Raw genomic sequence first — 17,873 nt, 5'->3', positions numbered from 1 at the left:
AATTATATATATAGCAAGGCTAGACTACATATATTCATATGTTCATGGCTGGAACATTACAGGGCACTATTATTTCAATCATTTCAAATATACTGCACTTAATTCCACTGCCTTCTGTTGATGCTTTCACTACTCCTTCCCATCAAGGAATTTTTTAGCACCACATCCACAAATATGCAATTGAAAGTGCTTTCTTGCCAGCATCTACAGTGGTAACCAAAAGAAAGAGAACAGAAAGAAACCAAGATTTTCAAAAGCATAGGAGCATTTATGTCTTTGTAAAGTAGTTTGGTGCTTTTATAGTCACCTAAAAAAAGTCCAGTCTATTAGAAGTAGTGTTAAGGACACACAGTTGTTCTTTTTTTTAATGACACATAGTTTTTTTTAAAGGCCATTTTATAAGAAAAATAAATATATGAGTTTTCGGAAAAAAATACTAATCTCCCTACTGCATCACAAATGGTGCTTTCTTAAAAATGTTAGTCATTAAGAAACAATCTTTGCTAGTCAAATCCAATACCAATGCTAATGCATACTATAGAAACTGTCAACCCAGAACTTTCCTGTACTTAATGAAAGAGAACAGATAGAATACAAATTGAAATAAGCATAGTTGTATCATGCTGTATAAACCTTCAATCTACACTTTTGTCCTATGATAATTACCTCACAATCAACAATGTACATTAAAAAATATATACATTTAAAAAAGCAAGTACCTAAGCTCACTGACAACTGTTTCTGTATTACATTTAATTTTGTCCTTAGTTTAAGCTAGATATCTAAGACATCTCCTCAGGAAAAATACATTTGTGATAAACATGACCTGCCACTGGATGTCATTGCGACTGCATAAATGCAGCTGGAAGAATATTGACTGTATTTGGCTAAGTCCCAAAAAGGTGCAGGAGAGAAGACTTTAGCCACTTACCAGCAATTTGGAGAATCCTCTCTTTTGTTTACAGTAAATAAACTGCCTTGTAACATTCCCCTACGCTTTTTCCTCTCCCATTCCTACAAATAGAGGATCAACTATGTCCCAAATCAAGAATAGATTAAACTTCTAAGGAAATCACATAGTTGAGAGAAAGTAGCAAGGAAGGAGCTAGGAAAGGTAAGAAATGAGAAGTTATGCACAAGTTTGTTAAGAACTGCTCAATGATTCAAGAGGAAAGGTGCAAAACTGTAAAGGTATAAGAGCAATGAATGAGAAGAGGATTATCCAGCACCATCAAAGGTCTTTTCTAACAAGCAGGGGAAGATTCCCTTCTCTTAACTGACTGATACCTGCCAGGCCAATGACTCCTCATGTGTCTTAATGGTTACTGTGACTATAAAAGCAAGTTTTAAATCTTATCTATCCAATTTATATGATAATTAATAAGTAACAGTTTGCATAGTTTACTATGGTCATCACTGCTTTCTGTAAAACATAGTTTGAAGTCTATACTAGATTTAAACACTGGGTGGCAGAAAGGGCCATTGTCTCAGCATGCAGACATAAGTGCAATATGCCATTTCAGATGCAAGGGGACTTCCAAGGTACCTGCATGACGTTGGAACATGGTATATGGAACAAAACTGACAGATGCCCCACACTATTTTGGTGAAGCAGCTGGAGAACAACCAGTCTAAAAAATAGTGAAGCACATATTTGGGGATCTGAATCACACCCCAGGCAGTTATCCTATTTCTGCTGTACTGTCTGCAGGCTAAAAGCTGTTTCAGAACTGCAGTAGTTTATAATGAACTTTAAGAATAACTAGAGAAAGAAGAGGGGGGGAAAAAAATACAAAAAACATATACATGCAAAAAAAAAAAAAAAAAGAAAAAAAAACAAAAAACCACAATGAACTCTGTAGTGAATTCTGTGGAGTTCAGGAGCTGCTCTGTAAATGGTTCTGAAGACTGCAATGGAGAAGATAGTTTCAACCAGAATAACATCCTTTGTTGTCAGCTGTATAACAGTGTTTATACTTTGAACCCTACTTACTTCATTTTGAAGCATATTATATAGAACATCACTTGAGTTGTATAATATAGAACCAAAGAGGGAGGAATGAAGAAAATATGGCTTAGTTAAGAAAATTACCATTATTCTACAACATTTACAAGGATTTATTAACAAAATAGAGGATTGTTACCAACAAGTACAAAAAAGACAAAAGCTGTAGTAGGTATGGAGTTCCCACTCACTGTTGGTTCAGGTTTGGTGCCTGCACAGAATTTGCACAGGCTCACATTTGGTCCAAAATTTTGGTTCTAAAAAATAGAACCTCAGAAAAGCCTGAAGAGACTCTAAGGAAGTCTTCTGGCCCCAGAACCTTGTAGCTAACATCATCTCTTATTGCAGTGCTCAAGGAAGCGACTCATTAATTAAAAACAGGTTTAAATCTAACTTTTGCGCCAAATTACTCTCAAAGCCTGAACAACTTAAAGTTTGGGTTAAATGCTCAGATGTCAGAGTATTAAAACTAAACAAATAAAAAATTACCTAGAGCATCCTATGATTTTTGCCAAGTTTTACTTCTACCGTTTTCCTAAAGGCACACCTTGCACATAAATATATCAGGATACCTATTGTCACTTAGATTAAGTGTCAAATCTAACAAAACCTAACGAGAGAAAGAAAAAAAAGTAATTCAAAATAATACTCTCAGTTTTCAACAAGCTGAGAAAAAGCAGACTCATTTACAGCCAAAAAAAAAAAGGCAAAAATCTTTGCTAGCTAAAATCTTGCTCTCAATTATTTTTAAATTGTTTTACCTAATTAGTATTTTAGACACATTTGCTATTTGGAGAAATGAATATAAATCAAAACACAATCACCTACTCTAGTTGTGATCCCACCTGGTCTACAGGGTCTACAGTGACACTTCTAATGAATTTGGCAGCTGGATAATGTTCAAATACAATTTGAGGAGGGAAGAAGAGATACACTTAACTTGTGTTATGCTAATTATAAGCAGAATCCTTACTTAAAATGAAGATGGGTGAAGAGAGAAAATTGGCTTTTTGCATGCATTTTGAGTGAGCTATCTCAAACAGAATGACAGTAGAGACAAGGCATTTAATTTATAACACAATGAAGTAGACGGTGCCAGGTAAAGTACAGATCCAGAGTATTTGATACCTCTGCTACCTTAGAGCATTATCCCCACTTTACTGGGGATAGGAAAGCCCCATTTTATTAGAAATCAAGGCAAAGAATATAAAAAGTAAGTTTCTGTCTTAAAAATCATTAAAATGCTCACTAAGAGTTTGTTAGCTTAGCTTTTGGTTTACTTTTGATTTCAGACAAGCTTTTGATTTGAGGGACACAAGAGGAGAACAACAGGATGAAATAAAAGAGTAGATTCACCAAATTACTATATTTTAAGAACACAATGCCTTGATCCAGATTTAAGAAAAAAAAAAAAAAAAAAAGAGACAAAACAATAAAATAAAATAAAAAATAATCAGAACTGTGAAAGTTTATTTCTGAATTGATTTTTTGGGGTAGTTGGTTTTCGGGGGCTTTTTGTTTGTTTTTCACATTCAGATTTTCTTTTACCCAAATAAAAGTTAGGCAGAACATACTATTTTGCTGATCCAGTTATTTTATCTGTCAGTATCTTTCTATGAAATTAAGGACTTTTTCCCTCATATCACACCACTTCAGCTAATTTTTAGCATGTCTATAGTTTACAATAGAAGTCTTGCATAAACATGTTCATTAGGTATTGCTGTGAAGTCCACAGTACAAAATCCACTTTTATCTTCCTAAATTATATTACTGTGCTAGAGATGAAGCACAAGTTTTAATACCACTTTTATTGGACCTTCTCACTACTTACATGAATGTAACTAAAAATATATTAAATACACCATGAACATAGTTTGCATGGATGTAGATCTTTGCTACCTTCTGCTGTGGTAAGCAGTCACAGTCACCTTCCTAGACAACTAAATAATCTTGCAAATGTTGCAAGACAATTTCCTTATACCTTGGCATTCAAAGAAAATGTAGACAGACTAAAGTGATAAAGCAATTGTTTTTTCTATCTCTTTCATGGCAGTGATTTAGTTTCTCTCAATTCCAAAATAAATAGAGTATTGTCTGTATTTGATGTTTAAGTACATATAGATTTGACTTTTTTCACTACAGAACAATAAAGACGCTATTCTGTATGCTATTCAATAGGTTATGCTTGGCATCATTTATTTTCAACAAACTTTGAGCAACTGCAAACAATCTGAGTCTATCCCACAGATTTTTAGCCTCAGTCAGAGGGCAGTTGCTCATTTACCAGTATGGAAATCTGCATGCATCTCAATGAACCATAGATGGAAAAAATAATATTTTCAGTTAGAATACTTACCCAATTTTGTTTGCAATCTTTATACACATACACACACAAAGAGAATATATATTTTTAACAATTTCTGAGCAACCTAGAAGAAACATGATCATTGAACCTTTTAAGCATTAAGCTTTGACTATAAGTACATATAGAGTATTTAATGTTTCAGATATTAGGACATTAGAACATTTCTGACTAAACATAGTTCACTGCACAGAATCCTGTGCTTAAAGGAGAAGGATGGATTTCTCTAAACATTCTAAAATGGAGAACTGAACTCATTATCGTGTTTCACTAGAGGACAGGGATTGGGGAATGACATACAAGGCACCATCAGACATTCAGGACATCATTTTTTTCTCTTCAATAGAAAACATATTCAATTGCTCTGGTCTTCACTGTTTTGTATTCTCTTCTGACTCTCTCACATCTCCTCACCTTCTCCCTTTTCAGCATGCAGTCTAGCATCTATTCCAGTCACATAAAAAAAAGAATAATTATACAGTGGTGGCCCTCCTTAACAAATAAAAGGATACAACATTAACTAAAAAGAACAGTTTAAGCAGTTCTTCAGCTCTAAATGTGAGCTTAATATTGTCTATGTCACCCAACCTATGTCACTCGGAAAGCAGCTTCCTGTTTCTTTCATCTACAAATCCTTCTTAAACACTCAACAGCATCACCACTTTGTTTACAACTCATCTCTGCTCAGAATAAAAGATATATAACTATTCAGTTCAACTTATCTTCATACTGGAGAGGCTGGTGCCACCACACAATTGTTTGATTATACAAACGTATAAAAGGTAATAAAATGTGAAGCATCATTATATTATATTCAAGCTTTAAGATTACCTGAAATGGAGTTTACCTGAACATAGATTCAGAGATTAATAGGAAGCAACCCAAACAAGAAGTGGTTATGTTGAGACCCACTAAAATGCATTAGTTGCAATTCAAATAGGCCCTCTGAATTCATCATAAAATTATCTCAGATAAAAGAAATTAAATTCATAACAGTTTATCCTATTAAGTAACACAGTGTGTAAGCCACTTATTACATTCATCACTCAGTTTAATTAAAATTGCAAGTTATGATAAGAGAGTTTCCTTTAAAAAAATGACCTGTTATATAGCAATACTTCTTAGAGAGTGACATTCTTAAACAATTATAATCCTCATTAGCTATGAAACTGTCAGTCAAGACTACAGCCTGAGTACAATACATATAGATTTCTCTATCTAGCTACAAAAACATATATGTACACTTTTTTTTTTTTGTTTGGTTTGTTTTTTTTTGTTTGTTTTTTGTTTTTTCCACGGGGGGCACTACATGAACACACAACTCTGATCTAACATTTAAAGACATCTGCAATGTAAACATAACTAGTTAGTGGCAACTATAGATAAGCTAGGGAGAGAAATGGGAGTGAAAAAACAAAAAAGCAGCTAATAGAACTTGCAGGCACACAAGCCCTAATAAATAACATATTAACAAGAGACTAGAACTCTTAAGTCACTGCCTGATGAGCTGGTGAAGGATCTACTCAAGCAAAACCTTGAAGAGGATAAACCAGAACTTTGTAATTGATAGCAAGATTTAAAAAAAATAAAATAAAATAAAATGCATTTCAGGGGGATGTTTAGATGAAGAACTGAAGACAAGAAAAGGGGGAAATCAATATGGTTCAAGTAAAAACATGCACAGCAAAACAAGAGGAGAAAGAAATAAGCTGGTTGCCTCTCTCTCTCTCTCTCTCTCTCTCTCTCCATGTAAAACAACTATAAATATTCAGTACACAAGACAAATCTCTCCCAGTTTCACTATCTTAGAGAACACAAAGTAAATTATATTAAATGCTAATCATTATCTGGCATTAATCTGAATCTCTACCAAAAAACTAACTGTGCCCAGACAAGGTCTGGTCTCCAAATTTAGGCCATGCTATTCAGAACAGGTTCCATGTATAAATCCTCCAGTCTGTAAAACAGGATGCCTGCATCCAAACTGCCTACTGAAAATGACCCCAGCTTTGTATTACCTGATGATCTACCTCTGGAAAGTTTTAGAATATAGCTAGCCAGGTCCACAACCTTTACTGAACTTTAACAGTCTTACAGTCTGATAGTAGATTTCTGGAGTTCACAAGTTTTCTTCAGTTTTCCTTATTCTTTTATTTTATATATAAATATATTTTCTACATAATATAATGCATATATAATACTTACAAGTATATTAAGTGTATACATATATATAGGTAGGTATCTATGTATTTTAACATATACGTGTATTTAAATATATACACAAGATTTATATAACTACCTATATTTGTTCATACATATAAAAAAGTTACATAGTTGCATAAGCTTTGTAATTATGTACATATGTAGTCATAGATCACAGAATAACAGAAACTGAATACAATTATTTAATCTTCAATTTTAAACATTTAGCAAACCAGATGAATTTAACTCAGGGTATTTTAACCATTAAGCAGTCCAAATCAGCTTGGCAAGTACTGAAACTTTAATATAACTGCTAAGGGATTATTATCTCTAAAATACTTGAAACTATAATGTATACTTACTTTGCATAATCAAAGAGCCTGCTGTCCCAGATCCGATGAGTTCCTCTAGGACCAGAATGGAAGAAACAAGAATCTGTACCATCGAATTTGTTGAGACCATCTTCTGAGTTTTTTGACGCATGGCTGTGCACAACATCCAGCAGAACAGTGAGACCCATTGAATGAGCAACGTCAATCAATTCTTTCAGATCATCTGGAGTTCCATAACGGCTATCAGCATAAAAAATAAATGTGTTATGAAGGGAGCAACCCAAATTTAAGCCAAAAACAGTTAACATCAAAGTACATCATTGTCACTAGTTCTTCATCTAGATTACAATTGTATGTAGATTTGGGGTTTTTTTCATCCTCAGAAGGAGTGATTTCAAACTGACAGTTAAATTTTTTTTTTTAACTATGAAATGAATGAAACTATGAACCCACATATGCATGCAAAACACATGCAGGCAGCTGAAATTGGATTAGATGGAATATATTGTGATGGCTAAAGTTACTTGCAACTTTTGTTCTTATGCTAAGTGTTTTGAAATTGCAAATGCCCAAGTCTGTGCTTTCTTCTTCCATTAAACTCATACTTGCAATCAAAGACATACTGATTTTAGCAGATGGAGAGAAAGGTAAAAGAACAAATGAGATTAAGCACTTATACCTACCTTGATGCTGCAAAGAAGCTTGTGACCTGATAACCAAAACTAGCGTAGTATGCATGTTCCATAACAGCCATCAGCTGGATACAGTTATAGCCTATAGAAATATAAGAAATAAAAAAATACACCCTTGCCTCAAGAATGGTTAACCAAAAAATTCAACTCCTGTAACTTATCAGTTCCAATTTGTGTTATCCTTTTGCTATTTTAGCTGGTTTAACTCTCATGCATAGTTAAGAACTAACCACAGATTTGCTCTCTCTCAAGAGGTAACTCTAATAGCTTATACTTACATGACCTTCCTTTGAAAATGGAAGGTTCAATCATCATCTTTCAAAAGAAAGAAAATACACCAGTAATGTGGTTTTGGTCTGAGTTTACCAAAGAGCCAAAACAGCACAGAAGCACAAGTAACTCACTCTCTCTTGCATTATCTAAAACATTCCAGAGAAGATAAGAGGGAAATCTAAAAGAGAAACCATGCACTAGTAGTGAACTTACTTACTATATGCCTCCCTCAGTCTATCATCAATATCAGCAAATAAGTGCCTCAGCTAGCTAGTAAATAGGAACAGTCAACAAAAGGTAACTTTCAAGTTTAATGTACAATCTGCTGAGACACCTATAACTACATAGCTTCTCTTTATTAGTTTAACCAAGCTCTTCATTCTTTAGTATAAACCAAAAACTTTTTGTTGTTGGGTTTGTTTTCAAATTTCGCACCCATAAATGAGCTAGTTGTTAGTAGGTAGTTGACATAACCTCTGCACTTAGAGAAAAGATCAGATAACGTGATGTTTCATAATTCAAGCTCATTGCTTGAAAAAAAGAGAGAGAGACACAATTCCCACAAAGCTTACTTATTTAAATAAAAAAGAGAACTACCTATCATATTATGAATATGCAGCCTAACTTTAAATTGCTTTTATGGCATATCAGTCTTTTCACAACATTTCTTCTCCTCCAAAAAAGAAACAGTAAATAAAAAAGAAAGTTGTCATAATTCCATTAAGCCTATTAACGTTCTGGAAAGAAGGAAGTACTTTGGCTCCAGGAAAAGAAACACAGGTATTTAACAGGCATTCCAAATGAATTTTTGAGGGCATTTAGATTTGCAGATGGCAACTCCCATTATGCTTTGTGAAACATTGACTGAACAAATAAGCCTAGAAGAAAAGCATAGAACTTCTTCAAGCACCCTGATAAATAAAAATCAAACTACAGATAAGGACAGCCAACATCTAAAAGCTATCCATCATGAATGGCAAGACTATGTGACATTTGAGTGTAACAAAATATATATTTCATCACAGTGAGTGAAAGTTAACAAGTTATAACATTGTCCATTGCATAAACAGTGCAACTATGCCACAAGAATTTAAAGAATATATATATCATTCAACAGGTTGAGGTGAGCAGTTTGCTGTGCTTCTTAATTTAGTCATGCCAGCTGTTTTACATATATGCTCCACAATACTAGAAGTTACATTGAAAGAGAGGATTTCTCATGTTTAAAATTTCCATATTCTGACACCTCATAACAACTGTCACAGCTATTAAGGGATTAAAAACAGACAAAAAAACAAACAAACAAACAAAAACACAATAGCACACTTTGTATGGCAAACAAAAAGGACAATCCTTTCTATTCAGATATTTCTTTAACTCTTGTAAAAATTAAGATGTTCATTTGCAGAGCCAATTAAGAACATGGTATTTTCCAAAGACTAACACACAACAGATCTGTTTTCAGACCAAAGAAAGCCATGCCAAAAGGAAATTGCCCTCCAACAACTGTCCAAATTTCTAATATCAAGTTTTACTTTAAAATCTGTTGAATGGATTCTGATTCAAAATTATACTTCCGTCCACTTCTTTATTATTTTTTGCTCTGCCTTAAGAATTTATCTCTCCATTGCTTTTAATTTGAAAATACAACAAACAAACAAACCAACAAAAACTCTCATAATGATAATTACATATTCTAATAAGAGTACAAGCACATATCTGCAAGCATCAGTGTTATTACTTACCAAGATCCCTTATTCTGGGTAGTACGTTATATGTGAAATTTTTATAAGAAGCTATTTTCCCTTCTGGAGAAGCAATTCCCACATGAGATTCATAGATTCTCAGGCTTTTTAATTTCTTGGGGGAACGATGCTTACGCTATGAAGAAAAATTAAAACTGACTGTCAACAGTATACAATAGGAAATATGAGAAATTTACATCTAATAGGGATTTTCTTTTTTAAAAAACAAAAATCTTACATGAAGAAACAGATGAACTATTGTTTAAAATATGCTTTTCCTCCAAGGTTTTTTCTCTTCTAATTTCTCCCAATTAAAAGAAAGAATAATAATGTTGCAAGACTTTATTTTCTATTTTTCTGTTCAGTGAAATCTACATTAGAACAAAACCAATTAAAATGCTTGCAGACATACATATTTGCAAAGAGTAGGCAGAAGCTTAAGTATTTCTCTTATTCATAAAGAGTCAATTCCTTTCATCTAACATAACTCAGTAAAGGCTAGTCTACAATCTATATGTTCTTGCCTCCTTTTTACTCTTGGCCATAAAAACTCATCTATTTCCATCTGTTGGAAATAATCCTTTTCGACTTGAGTAACACTTTCAATGCCATTTCTCATAGTAATCTTCTGGACAAAGCATTCAGAATACAGCTTAACAAAAATATAATTTGATAAGTGGACAACCAGTTCATTGGTTGAGCTCAAGGGGTTATAGTAAATGGGATTATATCAGGTTGGCAGCCAGTCACTGGTGGGATTTTAAAGGGCTCTTTGTTTCAGCCAGTGTTCTTCAATGGTTTCATAAGTGACTTAAATGCAAGACTCAATGGTATCCTAACCGGACACAGTGGATGACATTGGACTTGGAGGAGCTGTTGACTCCTTCAATGGCAGGAACACCTTGCAGAAAGATAGTGACAGATCAGAGGGTTGGGCAATCACCAGCTGCACGGAATTCTATGAGAGCAAGCACTGAATTAATCACTTGGGACAGGGAGACCCTGGATCTGAGTACAGACAGGGGAACAGAGGCTGGAGAGCATTCAAGCCAAGAAAGATCTCCATACTATGGCAGTTAGTTGTATCTGAGTCAACAGTATGCCCTGGTAGCCCAAAGGGCCAACTGTACCCAGCAATGCCAGCTGGGCGAGGGAAGGGGCTGTCCTGTTCTGTTTATTCAGTGATTCTGTAAGATTCTGTCACTCAATTTTTTCTTCTTGTACAAAAATTAGGAGATACAGACATGAAAAAATAGAGTGTACCAATCAATTCACAGAGATTGTACAATAAATTTGAAAGTTACTGCAGCTTATGTAATGTTTATGTTTAAAGAGACTCTACATGCAAAATACTCTTTCTCTGTCAAGCACGTGCTTCATAATTTGAGGTGGGTGCTAAAATCTAACTTGAAACAGAACCTGCAATATCTCTCATACAAAAAGCTGCATATTATTCTAAATCAAACAAACCCCACAGAAAACAATACCAAAGTATAAGACTATGCCAGTCAGAAGTTCTAAGCACTTTCCTAGTGTACTTATATATCAGAAGTTGTCAACCCTGTAACATACAGCTCTGCATGAAAAGTAAAGGGCTATAAAATACGTAAACAGATTTCCCCCCCCAACCCCAAAAAATGGAATAATATTGGAGCACAAGCACCCTATTTTTGAGTACTTTTTTCTGACTTCATACAGTATTAACTTACTACTCGCATTGAACTTCATACATATAGCTAATTCTAAACATAATTCCATCCTCAAGAGCAGAGTAAGACCATAACCACCTAACCCTGGAAGAATTACTAAACTTACCCATCATGTGGAAAGTCAAGGCAAATACATCATTTTAAGAAATAACCACTGTTTATACTCCATGGGGGACAGTGAAAGTAGTTCAGAAACATCCATCATTAAAGTCAGTTGTTTCTGTCAAATCATACCTCAAGTGACTATCCCAGCTAATATGTTACTCTATTTTCAAGTAACAACTCTAAATTTCCAAAATAGGGCTACAGATACGATGTGATACATGTTTTTATACACCTCTCAAAAATAATATTTAAGCCTTACTATATATGTCTGTGGTGGATTCCAGTGTACCCAGTCGTAATTTACTTTGTCTTCATAACGGACTACGTATCTTGCCCATGGTGAAATACGATAGAGGAGTTCGCCATTTTGAGCACGAATCACCACCTATAAAAAAAAACATCACATACCAATTCAGTCACATAAAATTCATGAAACATTCACTGTGTAAACCATAGCAGAGAATGAAACAGTATGGTACACAGAAATTTAATTTAAAGAATAAACAAATACACAATGCTAGTTAAGAAAGAATGACCCTCTTTGTAAAGTGATAGTGAACCAGGCATGTCAGACACACAAACGATATTCACAAACATGTAAACTTCATTAAGTGATGGGAAAATAAGCCTTTCCAAACAGATTACTGCTAGGTTCCCTTACTTCCCATCATGACTGTTTCATGACCACATTCTAATAATTTAAGTAGGCACATAGCATAATGTCACCGAGAACCGTGATTTGTTTACTATGCCAATTTTAATATCTTCATTTCTCTTCTTTTCTATGCTTCATGAATCATGGATGCATAGAAAATGTCTGTATAGATTAGAAACATGGATTTACACAAAAGGCACGGGAAAACTTCCAAGGCAAGAAGATGGTAAAATAGAAAATTAAGATTGCTGGATTTCCTCTGTTGCCTTGAGTTCCTTCAGTTGTTTTCACTAATCTAGTGCTAAAATAAGGGCAAGAACATAATTTAATTTACCTTTATTATTTGCTGCCACCTACTTACACAGAGATAAACAAAAAAAAAAAAAAAAAAAAAAAAGACTTTTTAATTACTCAAAAAAATCTCACAAAACTTCACTTTGCCAGAATATGTGATCAAACAAAAGAAATCTGTTTTGCTTATTACCATTTTACACAACAAAAGCAAATTTGAAATGATGGACAGCATCAGGGGCTCTATCTGGTGCTACACAAGCACAGGTGCTCAGCATCAGAAGGGATGCAAAAACCTGTTCACTATCTGTATTTCCCTTCTTATTCTGTCTTATTAAAGCAGTTAACAAGAAGTCAGTTGTTGTTAGGGTTTTCTTACTAAGATCCTGAAAATGTCTGCTTCATCCCTCCCACTCATTTCCTCTGTAGAACAAGTGTCACTCTAGTTTTGTTTGTTGTTTTGGTTGCCATTCGAGCAGTGACACATAAGATTTGTGGATTTAGAACCCAGAAACACACAAGTCACTGAAGCCTTTCACCTAAACTTCATTCTGCATTTGTTAGGAAACTGGCTGTATTTTTTATTTTTTGTGTTGGTTTTGGTGCTTTGTAAAAGAGAGGTGTAAACTTAGCAATGAAGGGTAGAAGTTGAGCTTTCTCATCTTTATATTTCTGAACAAGAAGTCTGGTTGAAGACAATTATCAGCCTATGGCAAGTTTTTTTAATTATTTTGATAGATTATCTCTATCTCCTCAATCCAATCACATTAGAAAACAAGATGAAAATAAGTATATGTGGCAGGCTAATGGCAGTTGGTTGAATAAAAGAAGGAAATATCTCTCAGTGCATAATACCAAAGACTACTGCACCTTAGCTTCACTGACAACTGAAAACAGGCTTTGATGAGAATAAGTTATTGCATAACTCTGCATAGCTGCATGAAAAATTCCTTCTGCCAAAGCGCTGTGCTAGAAAGTGGACTAGAAAGTATTTTTTGTAAATTGTGTCAACAATAAAGATCCTTTTGTCCAGTAGCATTGATGCAATTTGCACATTACTTCTAAAAACTACCTTCTCTTTCTGATTGCACACTTACGAGGACGTTATTGCTTGTTTTATTAAGTTTGTTCCTATTTATTAGAAATAATGTAATTACTGCATATAATAACTATAGCTTCATATTCCTTTTTTCTCCCTAATGCACTACTGGAATTTATACTATATAGGATTATGAGAAGTGGACACATTTTTATGAGGTAATTCAACTAAACACGAAACATCAGTCGATTAGGTGTAGGCCAGGCTTAATCTAAAAATGATCCTGGGAAGGTGAATGGGGAGAGAAAAAAGTTTATCTATTATGAAATATCAAAAACAGTCACACATACTCTTTAATTCATTAAGCAATAAAAAACTCATGAAAACAACAGGTTAGAAAAATTTAAATAAGATCACATAGCTATTTCCCTGTTTTTAAGTCACACTTCCCAGTTATGCTGCACATATGATAATTTAATTGCTCTCTATTCTGTATATCCCAAATTACAAAATTTTCTTTCTTCCACTGTCATGCATCTCAAATGGACCATACTTTTTTCTCATCTCTGAATTTATACAAAATTACTTTTGAAGAACTGATAAGTACTGTAAGTATCTATCTGGTCAAGTTTGTTAGACTTTTAATGAACTTACAGACTTTTGTAGGAACAATGAAAGTCCCTACGAGTTTTAATAGTCAGAAGTCAAACTGCAATAAGTAAAACTACTGAGAAGACAAGGTACAGATGAATTTCTCTATGCTGTGATATGAATAGTGACCAGTCATAACCAAGTTGTGCTAATATACCATCTTCTGCAAATGTTAGGCTTACACACTTAAATTTATTAAAGAAGTGACTTTTCTTTGCTCTTCTAATAATATCTAAACTTTTTGTCTTCATTTTAAATTTAGAACAACTCAGCTTACAGTAGGACTATACAAATATATTAACACTCATATATCCTAAAGAAAATAACTTTTTTTCAACAACAGAAGCAGTACAATTTAACTATGCAAATATCAGAAAACCTCTGAAGAGTAGGAATAAACACCTCAATTAGACAAGTAGTTAGAAAATACATCTGTTGCTTTCTTCACAGTCTTAAACCAAGGAGCATTTTCAGATACAGCCATGGCTGAATCTGGTTGAACCTTTTGAGGTTCACCATGATTACCTCACCATGATCACCTCACCATGACTACCACTGGTGAAACCTCAGCACCTCCCATGTGCTGCTGCTGTGTTTTAACGTCATGAGTGCAGTTAACTCACGAAATAAATCATTGCACTTCTAACATTAGTAAGTTTGAATTCACTTATTTACAAGAAAAGAAAGAAGGAAAAAGAAAGAAAGAAGAGAGAAGGAGGGAAGGAGGGAGGGAGGGAGGGAGGGAGGCAGGGAGGGAGGGAGGGAGGGAGGAAGGGAGGGAGGGAGGGAGGGAGGGAGGGAGGGAGGGAGGGAGGGAGGGAGGGAGGGAGGGAGGGAGGGAGGGAGGAAGGGAGGAAGGGAGGAAGGGAGGAAGGGAGGAAGGGAGGAAGGGAGGAAGGGAGGAAGGGAGGAAGGGAGGAAGGGAGGAAGGGAGGAAGGGAGGAAGGGAGGAAGGGAGGAAGGGAGGAAGGGAGGAAGGGAGGAAGGGAGGAAGGGAGGAAGGGAGGAAGGGAGGAAGGGAGGAAGGGAGGAAGGGAGGAAGGGAGGAAGGGAGGAAGGGAGGAAGGGAGGAAGGAAGGAAGGAAGGAAGGAAGGAAGGAAGGAAGGAAGGAAGGAAGGAAGGAAGGAAGGAAGGAAGGAAGGAAGGAAGGAAGGAAGGAAGGAAGGAAGGAAGGAAGGAAGGAAGGAAGGAAACAGTTTATTTAGATCTATTTCAAGTTATCAACCTATCATTTTCAATTACTGTTTCTTAAGCTTGCTTAACACTGTTCTGAAATTTACATGAATGCCATTTATGAATTTTTTCTGTAACTAGGTTCTATAATTCATCTTATTATTCCTCTATGTAATAGTACTAAGAAAAACAGACTCATAAATTACAAGTAGAAAGACTTAAATTCTATAAAATGTATTCTGAATATAGAACTCCTATACCATTATGTTTAGCTGAGGGATGACAAAACACTGCAAAATCTTGAATGGTGCCCCAACACAATAGAAATTCAGCCCAATTGATAAAATCACTTCAAGAAAATGGTCCAATATCTTGTTTCCATACTTGTCTAGGCATTTCTTGAAACAACAAATTAAAATGAAATTTTTTAATTACTTATTTTATAAAACATACATGTAAAACTAAAAGATGCATAAGTAACCCATGCTCTACATGGGTTGCACACAGTATTATTCATGATTCATTCTTTGCAGTGCTCATAGATAAGATGTAGCCACCACGTACAGGCTGCACATACTGCAGCAGGTTATACACATGAAGAATACTGAATACAGTCATTACACAATGTACCTATGAGTCTACTTAGCAGATACTTCATTTCTGCTCTAAATTTGATTTTTTACTCATTTAAAAATAATATTTAAAAGTTATTGTGCGTAGCCTAAGATAGTTACAGCTTAGTCCATCAATACTTTATAGCTGAGTTTACATTTCCTAATTACCTAACCAACGTTCTCTACAGGAAAATGTATAAAATGATGATGTTCATTAAACAGGCTAATTCAAAATGGTCTTGGGATTTACCTACTTCATTTTTAAGAGGTACGTTCCCATTCTTTGCTTAATGTATACGTGGAAGAACATTATACTATTTGGTATAGTTCCTGTAATCCCACTAATAAAAGCAACAAAATGCATAATACTATGTCAAGATATGAATTTGTAACATGGACCAAGCAAACTAGCAATAGTTTAGCTACTAACAACAACAAACGTTTCACAGTTACTCACTTTAAAGAAAATTGTAGATAAAAGCATTCAATATATTTACAATTTTATTACCATTTCTTCAAGTACTGATGACTTCCAAAATCATACAGCACTGTTTTGCTGGCTTTTAAGAACATGGACCAGTTGGAGCAAGTGCAGATAAGAGCCACAAAAACAATAAGAGGGCTGGAGCACCTCTCCTCTGAATGGGGGATGAGGGTGCTGGGATTGTTCAGACAAGATGAGAGTGCAGTTATGAACCTCTTTCTTTGGCTTTTAGGATTTAAATTCCTTTCTAAAAACCAACTATGCCAAAATGATCAGAAAAGAGATTCGTCATTGGTCACTACAGAAAAACTTCCAAGAGGTCAAGTGTGAGGGAATGAGGAAACTCAAGTTCTGTGTGCAAAACAATACATCTGCCACCATTTTATGTTTAAGATAATCAGTTAAGAAATAGCTGAATCTAGGTTAAGAAGAAATGTCTGTGTCAGAAGAGTTACATACATGTTGTCAATACTTAGGCAGAAAAGCAGAGTAAGCCAATAAACAAACAAACAAGCAGGTAAACTACTTGCCACCACCTACATTAAAACTTCTTTCTCTTCATTACCAATAAAGTATTATTTTATGAGAGCTACTCTAAAAGTAATGTCTGTTATTTTATTATGTTGGCCCACAACATCAAAGGAAGATGTTGGTAGTAGGCACTGAACCTTCCCATCAATATTCCATTACATTTTGTTGTCATGTGACAGACAGCAGGAGAGGGACAGTCTGACAGAACAGCATCTGACACAGAAGTGCATACGAAGCAAAGGTGCGTAATTGAATTCCTCCGTGTGGAAGAAATTGCATACACTGATATTTGTTGATAACTTTTGTACATTTATGGAAACCAAACAGCGGATGTGAACACAGTGAGGCAGGGGGTGGTGCGTTTTAGCAGTGGTGACAGTGATGTGAAAGACAAACCACATTCCAGACAGCCATGATTGTTTGATATGGGATTTTGTTGTTGTTGTTGTTTGGTTTTTTTTTGTTGTTTTTAAACAAATAAAACATTTTTACCAGCACTTGTTCATCACTAGCAAAAATGCATAACTAACATTAGTGACTATGTTGAAAAATAATGCTTTGTGGCTCAAAGTTTAGTCTATCAAAAAGTGTTATTGTGCTCTTTGTATAAGATATATTTCTTTCCATGGATACTACAAAGCATTACTTTCAGAGCAACCTACATACTACTAGCAAACTGCATAATACATAGGCAATATGTTACGTTTTTTCTGTGGAAAGGAGAATGTATCTCACAATAGGTAATCTACTGTGTGTTTGATATTTACAATGTTATACAAAAATTGTCTTCTATCTACTTCCCCATAGTTTTTGAATTGCCTATCCACTGGTAATTTACAGTGCAAAGTTCCAGAAAATTCAAAATTAATCACACAGAATTTGCCTACACTAACACTAGATATACTTCATGCATTGCTGGTGTTGTGGTTTTTTTTTTTGCTCCAGTGGTAAATACATTCACACAAGAAGTATAAACTCTGGCAACCGCAGAAGCCATAAGCACACAGCA

The 17,873-nt window shown here is 34.8% G+C and overlaps 1 protein-coding gene across 1 annotated transcript in view; it reads right to left on the bottom strand.

Moving 5' to 3' along the window:
• The window catches only part of GBE1 (1,4-alpha-glucan branching enzyme 1), a 143,298-nt gene that overhangs the window by 77,565 nt on the left and 47,860 nt on the right, over nt 1–17,873 (bottom strand). Inside the window, exons 4-7 of the mRNA XM_072332994.1 lie at nt 11,685–11,810; nt 9,612–9,747; nt 7,585–7,675; nt 6,932–7,141 (exon numbers count right to left, since the gene is read on the bottom strand). Of these exons, the coding sequence (XP_072189095.1) occupies nt 6,932–7,141; nt 7,585–7,675; nt 9,612–9,747; nt 11,685–11,810 (563 nt within the window). The remainder of the gene's footprint in view (nt 1–6,931; nt 7,142–7,584; nt 7,676–9,611; nt 9,748–11,684; nt 11,811–17,873) is intronic.

This window comes from Excalfactoria chinensis, chromosome 1 (genome assembly GCF_039878825.1).
Source record: "Excalfactoria chinensis isolate bCotChi1 chromosome 1, bCotChi1.hap2, whole genome shotgun sequence".
Taxonomy (NCBI): Eukaryota; Metazoa; Chordata; class Aves; order Galliformes; family Phasianidae; genus Excalfactoria; species Excalfactoria chinensis.
The sequence above is the reverse complement of the archived record's forward strand: the minus strand, read 5'-3'. Positions and strand labels throughout refer to the sequence as shown.